General features: G+C 36.0%; 1 protein-coding gene across 3 annotated transcripts; it reads right to left on the bottom strand.

Annotated features, from left to right (window-relative positions):
- Positions 1–1406: 1406 nt before the first annotated feature.
- On the bottom strand, positions 1407–8790 carry e4f1 (E4F transcription factor 1). Of its 3 annotated transcripts, none has more exons than XM_087810024.1 (15): positions 8654–8790; positions 8180–8316; positions 8024–8111; positions 7796–7950; positions 7535–7655; positions 7299–7451; positions 5731–5915; positions 5446–5664; positions 5277–5382; positions 4127–4341; positions 3216–3414; positions 2995–3152; positions 2888–2926; positions 1585–1932; positions 1407–1482 (listed from the first exon to the last, which is right to left on the bottom strand). In XM_087810024.1, the coding sequence occupies exons 1-15, from the start codon at positions 8748–8750 to the stop codon at positions 1435–1437; spliced, it is 2268 nt and encodes a 755-aa protein (XP_087666150.1). In that variant the 5' UTR covers positions 8751–8790; the 3' UTR covers positions 1407–1434. The 3 variants fall into 3 exon arrangements, with proteins under 3 accessions (XP_087666150.1, XP_087666152.1, XP_087666151.1); XM_087810026.1 differs by having other exon boundaries at positions 1407–1472; XM_087810025.1 differs by lacking the exon at positions 1407–1482 and having other exon boundaries at positions 1555–1932.
- Positions 8791–9528: the final 738 nt, after the last annotated feature.

The following is a 9528-nucleotide window of genomic DNA, read 5'->3' as shown; positions in this document are numbered from 1 at the left end:
CCATTTTTCTATAAATACATATCCCTCTCTCTCTCTCGCTCGTTCTGCTGGTGTGGATGCGGGGCCTCTCGGAGGGCCGAGGACTGACCCAAAAAAAACTGAGCGATGTACCAGCAAGGGACCCTTCTCTGATTATAACCTCGGCAGCATGAGGGGGGAGATGATGCTCAAGGTGAAAACCACACCGGAAAGTACGTTGTTAAGTGAAGCTTAAGAATCCTGCAGATGCTCTTATCGCAAACTACTGACACAGGTACTGACCACTGCGGTGTGAAATCAGTGTCAAACTTGAAAAAAATGGAAGATAAAACTAGATGTTTTGCTTCTTACAAGTAAAAGATGGGATTTTTTCTTCATATAAAGCAAAAATATTCAACTTTTAAAGCACGTATGTGATAATATTTGAACTTATAAGACGCTTTTTCAACATGCGTTTCTTTATACACGTATAACTAAGATTTAGTGTTATAGTTGTGACACTGGATTAGATTAAACAACATTTATTTATGTTTAAAGATGCATTGTCAATAAAAAGCGTTAAAAAAACGACCTCTCCTTACCTTATCTTACTTTGGTCCATTTCTCTGCTTCATAAAAGTCCGGCCAGAAAGTAGATTTCTGTATCCCACAGAAAGGAAGTATATCAACGTAATCAAAATATTGGAAAGAAAATCAATTGAAATCAAAAACTTCCATGTTAATTTTTATTAATTGATATTCTTTACACATCTTTTTCAAAATGAATAAAACATGTTTTATACATAGTTTGATATTCCTGTTCTAATGTTTAAAAAATAATGTTTAAAATACAATCTTTTTTAATTCAAAGCCTTTGAAATTCAATCTAAAAATGTTGGTATAAAAGTGCCATCAGACAAAACCAATAGAGTACTGAGCTACTTGATGAACCGCTTTTATGTCGTCACATGATCATCTGCAAATCGCCTGATTGGCTGAATGTTAGATGATGTAAAGTAAATAGCAATTCGATAATAAAATTCAAAGTTTCAACATTTAAATGAAATATTCAATAATCTGATGGCACTGATATACTTGCATACAATGGCCTCCATTTGGGACAATATTATTAAACCAAAAAAATATATATATGAATTGAAAGTGTGGTGATTTTATTATAGGTCATAAAAAAGTTGTTTTCGAAAAGGAAATCTAATCCAAAACAACTTTTTTATGACCTATAAGTAATCAAATCACTACACAGTGTCAATTAATATTTACATTTCAAAAATGTTGTGCATTGGTGTCGAGTTAGAGTCTTTTATTTTGAAATCATAAGTGAAATAATATCGTAAAATGGCCGACCACGTGTACATTCCCAGACTCCAAGAAGAATTTTCACACAAGGAAAAATTAAAAAATAACAAGAGAACAAGTTAGAAAATAGTGTTTATTTGACGGTAGAACAAAGAACCATCATCTGACTTTCATCTTTAAATCTTCTGCGTTCAGTTCTGTAAAAAACTGACAAAATCCAGTCAAAAACGTAGAAATAAAATGAACAAACAATTTACAGAAACGCTTATCAACGTGACTTTAAGACTTTATTATCATTCACTGGATTACCGTCTGTATCTCCAGCTCTGGACTGGCGATGACGTACTCCTCCTGCACCACCTGCACCTCCTCGTGCACCTCCTCGTGCACGCCGCCCTCCGTGGTCAACATGGCGATGGTGCCGCCGTCCGCCTCCGTGGTGGTGAGCAGCGTGCCGTCGCCGATGGCGTTGGCCAGGGTCATGGCCACCTGCTCCGTCAGGTTCTGCGGCGTGGCGATGGTGATGGTGTCTCCGCAGTCGGAGATGGACGCCCCCTCCTGGTTGATGGAGGCGTGGCGGACGATGATCTGGTGGCTGCCCTTGCCGTGCGACTGGCTGACGAGCTGCTGCACCACCTTCATGATCTGAGTGCTCATCTGGGGAGTCGTGAGAGATGAAGTCCATGACGCCATACAGGGGGCGCTACAGTGCGAAATTCTTGGCTGAGATTTTAGATAAGAAAGTGGTATGACTTTCAATGTATTTTAAACATTAATAAAAAAAATTAACACTTAAATTATATTATTTTTATATTGAAAGACTGAATTTGTTTCTTTCATTCATTTTGAATATTTTCGAATTATGTTTTTATATAGTTTGATATCATAATTCCAATTATTAAATATTTTTTAATTCGTAAGATATTTAAATTCAATACAAGGATGTATGAGGTATAAAATGGAAACAGTCACGTGATCGTCTGCGCATCAGTTGATTGGTTTAAAGCTCGATTAAGTCGCTTGTTATACCAACATTTTTTTGATCGATTTTAAAAGGCAATAATTCAATATGGGATTGAGAAAGTGCTTTTTTTTGCAATATTGGAATTACAGTATCAAAATTATTCATTATGAAAATATTCAAACATTTCAATTAAATTATTATTTGAAGGAAATAAAATAAAAAATAAAAAAACCTTTCAATATTAAAAAAAAGGGTTGAATTAAATTAATTTAACCTTGCAATATAGAAATTATAAAACTATATATACATGTTAAATTCACCATTCAATATTCTGGTCGCACTGATATACTTCCATGTTATCTGTCCGTACTTTAACTTTACAGGTAGTTTTTCATAGTAAAAAAAAACAAGTTTAAACTTCTAAAAAGGCTCTCGATAACAGTTTTAATGATGTAGTTATTTCAAGCAGACATTGAACTTGAATAATATAGTAGTTTCAACCTTATATTCTTATTTATCTACAGTTTTCTCAAAGGTAAATAATCTCATTTTGACGAGTTCTACACCTCAGTAACACATTAGACTTAATAAATTAATAGTGATGATGTACCTAAGGTAAGGTAAGGTAAAAACTTTATTGATCCTCACCTCACTCTGGCTTTCCTCCTGAACATCATCGCTCTGAGTCTACAGTAAAGAGAAGCATTTTATTAGAAATAATCAAGAAAAAGATGATGAAAGAGTTCAGTTCTCACGTTGATGATGTACTCCTGAGTGTCGGCCACCACCGACGAAAACTCCACCAGCACCGCGTTGGGGTCGTCGGCCATGATGGCCGCCGTGGCTTCGCCGTCGCCCGACGTCTCCTCCGTCGCGACCCCGTGTTTGTCGAACTCCTCCTTCCGACAACCTCCTGAAACCGAAACCACGGTTGAGTCACGGAATCCCAGTGAGGCGTCCCTTGATGATGTCGAACCTTTAGCGCGCATGTGTCGGTTCAGGGTCCCGTGCTCGGCGAAGCCACGCCCACACTTGGGGCACTTGAAGGGTTTTTCTCCCGTGTGATGCCGGATGTGTCGAACCAGGGAGCCTTTCTCTCGGAAGCGCCTCGGACAAAACTGACAGACGTAAGGTCTCTCCTCCCCGTGGATCCTCTGGTGGACCTGAAGGGCATTCTGGGTAAAACAAAAAGACAGCATCAGCATCTAGCAGCACCGGTTACAGATAAACATGTATTAAAATAAAATAAATTAAAAAATACAAAGTTGTGCAAACTTATATTTGAGCGATGTTGTAACTTTAAAATGTTATGTTTAACGTCAAGTTATTTTGGGGAATAATTAAATAAAATAATTGTATTAATATGTTGTTGTTTTTTAAATAAATCCATTTTTTAAGCTAAATCTGAATATTTTCAAAATGAATAACGGGGTGTTTTTTAATTTTTAACAAATAGTTCGATATTCTAATTCCAATAATTAAAAAAGAAATGTTCAAAATCCAGTATTTATTAATTCCTGGCTTTTTAAAATTTAATATAAAAACGTTCATAAGTTCAGCCAATCATGCGACACGAAGACGATCACGTGACAACGAAGAGCCACTAAATTATTAGAATATATTAAACTCTGTTTAAAAAAAACTATTTTGAAAACTATTTTTGATTCAATTATTTTTTAAAAAAGAAAGGAAATGTAAACTATTCAAATTTAACTAAATTATTTAATAATAAATAATATAAATGATTATTGAATTAGGTTATTCGATGAATAAAAATTAACCTTTTCAACATAAAAAAAATGACTAAATAATTAAATGCTAAATAATGTATATTCAACCATTGAATATTGGGATTGATCGGAGATACTTCCATCGACGTGGACTCACCTTGGTCTTGTATCCCTTGTTGCACCTGCTGCAGTGGAACGGTCTCACGTCGGAGTGAGACCTCATGTGTTCGCGGATGTGTCCGATGGTTTTGTACAACTTCCCGCACTCGCCGCACTTGTAGCGCCGCTCGGATCCGTGGTTCTCCAGGTGTTTCCTCAGCAGGTACCCGGTCTGGAAGTCCCGCTGGCAGATGTTGCACTTGAACGGCTTCCCTGGGATATCGAGAGCAAGAAGTTACGCTGCGTTCTTGAGTCGAGTCGCCACTCATTCAGTGCATCACGGATCTGTGGAAGTTTATCAGTTCCATCCAAGTATTTTGAATAATGAACACTTGAACTTCTTGATTTACTTTTTTTTAAAGAATTTAATTATATATATAATAATTAATTCGATAATTTCTAAATTAAAAGTTAAATTTGATTTTATTTAATCATTCATTTAACAAATTTAAATATCTTCAAAATGAAAGGATTTTATTATAAAAATTATTTACTAGAGTTGGATATTCTAACGCCAATAATGCATCAGTCACATGGTTGTCTGTGCGTCACGTGATTGGTTGAAATCTCAATCATGTAACTGGGTACTTTTTTTCTACTCGCAATATTATTTTAAAAAAACAATTAACTTAATTTAAATTGAATTTAAATGGCTCCAAAGTAAAAAATATTGAATTTAGAAATTATAATTTTTGAAGATTTGAAATAAGAGATTTAAAGAAAATGTGCAAAAACTTTTTTTTTTATCATTTTGAAAATATATATATTTTAATTCAATCATTAAAGCAAAATGAAATGTTTCAATATAAACAGAATGAATCAAGTTATTCAATAGAAACAAATTTAACCTTTCAATACGATATATAAATATATCTCTATGCATAAAAAACCCCAAAAACATTTAAATAAAAATAAATAAATGAGCAGTTTAAACATTTCAAATTATTAAATTCAACCAGTGAATATTCTGATGGAACTGAAATACTTCCATATGGCACAGGTTTGTTTCTTGTAGTAAGAGTTGTCACTTTTTGACCAATCAATCTATTGATTGACGCGCCTGGTTCCTCATCGACTTAAACTTAATTATTAATATCTTTAAAATTGTGTTTTCAGTCGTGATCAAATCCGTCTTCGATGCGACTCACCGGCGTGTCCGTTGACGTGAAAGCGATAGTAGTTGAGGCCCTTAAACGAGCGACCACAGTGAGGACACACGTACGGCTTCGATGGCGACGAGTTACCGTCAGACTCCTACGACGACACGAACAGTTATCAGAAATAATTCAAGGAATAACAATCATTTTTTATACTCACATCCGTCTTCAACTCTACAAACTCGTCTTTGATCTGTATCTCCGTCCCCTCGGCGTCAGGACACTCTCCCACCATCACGCTGATCTCCTCCATCTGATGGTCGCCGTGGACCTCCTCGTCCTCCTTCAGCGCCAGACCCGAGTTGATGATGGCCTGACAGATGAGGTTGTCGCCGACCGCCGCCGCCAGCGCTTCGGCCTGAGACGACTCGACCACCACCTGCCCGGGAAACACTCTTGTTACCTTACGGGACATCCTGGATCAGTTTTGCTTCCTTAAACTCACCTGTTGCTCTTGAGTCGTGCTGTCCACCTCCATGGTGAAGTGAACCTGATGGATGACCTCCGGGGAGCCCGCTTCCACTAGACTGACCACTGCGGTCTGTGCTGCCACCACCTCTTCTGCCTCATCCTCCGACAGTTCCCCCAAAACGATCACCTCTTGTTCTCCAGCTTGGTTATCGCTGACCCCTGGAGAGGCGACAGGAGTCAGTGTACAATAGTGTGTAGATATAGAACAGCACTGTATCCATTTACAAACAAAATTAATGTTTTTTTGCTCATCACATTTATTTATTTTTTTTAAATCATAGTTATTTTATGGTTTATATTTCATTAAAGTGTATTTGAAATAAAATAATTCAATATTTATTAACAATTAACATGCAAATATTTACAGCATTTGTTCATTGTTGTGTTGCAACTAAACTTCCAGCCACTAGATGGCAGCGGTCATTACGTCCTCCGCAGCTAAAGAAAACAATAAAATCCTGCGAGATCCCGGCGATGACTGAGGACGAGCGGATACAGTTGACTCCAGCAGCTTTCAAAGCTAATGTTTGGACATATTTTGGTTTCAAAATCGTTCATTTTTGTGTTGCAATCAAACTTACAGCCACTAGAGTAATTAGAGCGGTCATTATCCCGGAGATGACTGAGGACGAGAGGATACAGCAGTTTTTAAAGCTGATGTTTGGACATGTTTTGGTTTTAAATTGTTTATTTTTTTGTGCTGCAATCAAACTTACAGCCACTAAAGTCATTTGAGCAGTCATTATCCTGGCAATAACTGAGGACGAGAGGATACTGAAGCTTTTGAAGCTGATGTTTGGACATATTTTGGTTGAAAACAAATGAAAGCAGTTACGACTTCGTCAAGAGTCATGTGGTCTGTAAATTCTGCAACACCAGAGTCAAGTACTCGACAATACCACAAATATATCCTTGTTACTACAGTATCACAATATATCGCAAAATATCACATCTTTGCCCCTGTATTGGGATATCAAAGCGCCAGATTCTTGCCAATACACACTATTAGTGTACAGTTATTGTGTTGCCTATGACCTCTGTACAATGTTACTTTATTTTCCACTTTATTCCATCAGTTTAGTTTTTTTTGATTTTCTATGAAAACTGACATCTTTTGATTTTGGGAGGAGCACCTGGAGTTGTGACATGTCATGGCATCAAATTTTATCAAATCAATCTTAAAATACGAACACCGTCTAGCAGAATAAGGCTTATTATTTGCAATACCATTATTATGTTTACATATTTTACTTGAAATCTATTTTAAAATAATCTATCTTAAGGCAAGAAATAGGATTTTCTGATGAGATAGGGCTTCATTCATTAAATCAAAACTGGTATATAGAAACATTATTACACATATATACATATATATATATATATTCTTTTTAAAATAAATTACCAGTAGTAAACTAGTCTAATGCCTTTTCTAGAATAGATTGCAAAATGCCTCACATATTGTTACAGTTTAAATAAATACTGAAATTAGCTGGAACATGAAAAAAAATGAAAATGAAAAACATTTACTTGTGCTGAAAATACCTTTTTGTTGTCCATCTTTGCTGACCAAAATCTCCTTATACTGTACAAAGCGGATCTTTTCCGTGCACGGCGTCCGGGACTTCCGGTGCCTGGTGAGGGCGCCAGACTCTCTGAATGAAATTCCACACAAGTTACAGCGATACGGTCGCTCGTCTGCAAGTTTAGAAAAAAACAACAACAAAACATTACAATGGTGACCAAGTATTGATGGAGGTTTAAAAGGATATCATAAGTACCGGTGTGACGACGATTGTGACGAATAAGAGAGCCTTTGGTGCGAAAGGAGGTTTCACAAAGTTCACATGAGAAGTTTTTCTTGTCTGTGTGGGTTTTCAAATGAGTTCTTAAGATGTTGGACTGTTGACATAAAAGCAAGAGATATATTAGTGACACAATAATGACACAGACCGTATACAATACTGAAGTTATCATTAGAGACTGTTGTTGCTGCGATTAAAAGTTGAAAATGAATTTATTTATTATTATTATTAACTCACAGTTTTAAAGGTTTTTGGGCAAAGTTGACAAAGGTACCGTCCATCTGGATTTGCCTTGAATGCATTCTTGTCGTCGACCTTCCCCGATTGTGATTCTTTGGTTCTTTTCGGAGACTTGCTCCTGCGACTCCGATCCCGCGGACTGCCGTCATCACCTGGAAAACAAAGCAAGAATAAAAATCGAGCTGATCGGAGGACAGATATTGACAAGCAAACACGTCATCTCACCGTTGGCGTTGGTGGCCGCGGACTCTGAAGAAGATTCCGCTTGGACTACTTCTTCGTCGGTGGACATGCTAGCTTTGGATGTCTCGAGCTAGAGTCACGATAACAAAACATTTTAATTCCACAGAAATCAACATTTCTTTAGATGATAATAATCACCTCTTGGTCTTGAACATCATGGCTGTTTTCTGGCACACTGTCCACACGTTTGCAGCTTTGGTGCAGCTTGTGTTGTATAAAAGATTCCAATGTGGAGAACTCTACCTGACAGCGTCCACATTTGTGCACATCTTCATCTGAAAATACACATGCAAAGACAATATCTTTAATCCAGTTGTTAGTATTGACAATTGCGTTTTATTATTGGAATTCTCAGGTTGTCATTAAAGCTATTTATAGGAATATTATAGAAGATACACAAACCATGTTTCGTGGATGGAATGTTATTGTACAACTTGTTATACAGTTTTCTTATTTATCAATAATTCAATGTTTAGTTTGTGACTGACTTTACTATGAAGTTAAGTTGAAATGCTAACTAAAGCTAGCTGCTATCAACACTTGGCGCTTGCTAGGCCCGAGCACAGAAAATGTGGATTAAATGGTGTTTAGTTTAAGTGAGTCTTAACTTGCCTTCATCTCCGAGGTAAGTTTGAATCGTGATGGTTTCATTGCCGTTCTTCGTTTCCTCATGCTCGGTTTCTGCCGTATGCTTATTTTCAACCTTCATGTCGTTACAGTTCTCCGTCTCTGTCGCAACGCTGCTGCCGCTGCTGCTGCAGGCAAACATGGCGGCTTTACGACCGCGTCGTCATAACAACAGCAACAAAAATGGACATTTATTAGAACAAAATAATGAATATCGGTGTTTGGTGGTTGTTAAAAACATGAAGTATTTGTGTGTAACTATAGGCGTTAACCTGAGAAATATATATATATTTTTTCTTATATAAAATAATAATCTTCGATATTCTAATGCCAATAATGCATCAATAATTCTTTTTAAAATTCATAAGAACTCTGATATCTACAATCTGGGGGTTTCAAAAATAGGTTTTATTTTATTAAAATTATTTTAATTGGAAAAAATATACCTTTTATAAATAGTCTTCTTCCAAGTAGCTTTATAGCGCCATTTAACATTTAAATTAAAAAGAGAATAAGTGTTACCGGAAAGTATTTTTATTAATTTGATAAGGAATGATAATGACAGTTGTTTAATATACATTTTTAATCATTTTTTAAATCAAATTAAAAAGAGAAAACACGCATTAAATAACTTAGTTAATAGTAAATAACTAAGTTATACGAAAATCCAAAAAAATTGTAACAAATAACAATATTATATTCAATCATTCACATTTAATACCTCTAAGAACAAACATGAGGTGTAATCGTTTAATATTGTTTAAATTGAATATAATTATATTATTTTGCTATCTGTAAAACAAAAATGTGACTCTCAAGTTACGACACTTGAGGTAAACAACGCACACTTTACGGCAGAG

This window comes from Callionymus lyra, chromosome 15 (assembly GCF_982586985.1).
Source record: "Callionymus lyra chromosome 15, fCalLyr1.hap1.1, whole genome shotgun sequence".
NCBI classification, from domain to species: domain Eukaryota; kingdom Metazoa; phylum Chordata; class Actinopteri; order Syngnathiformes; family Callionymidae; genus Callionymus; species Callionymus lyra.
The sequence above is the reverse complement of the archived record's forward strand: the minus strand, read 5'-3'. Positions and strand labels throughout refer to the sequence as shown.

Excerpts from the sequence above, each read along its gene's own strand:
- e4f1 (XM_087810024.1), bottom strand. The coding sequence starts at position 8,750 with ATGAAGGTTGAAAATAAGCATACGGCAGAAACCGAGCATGAGGAAACG. Across the intron at positions 7,656-7,795 it reads GCCCAAAAACCTTTAAAACT|TCCAACATCTTAAGAACTCA; the intron begins GTGAGTTAATAA and ends TTATGTCAACAG. Across the intron at positions 1,483-1,584 it reads CAGAGCTGGAGATACAGACG|TTTTTTACAGAACTGAACGC; the intron begins GTAATCCAGTGA and ends GGATTTTGTCAG.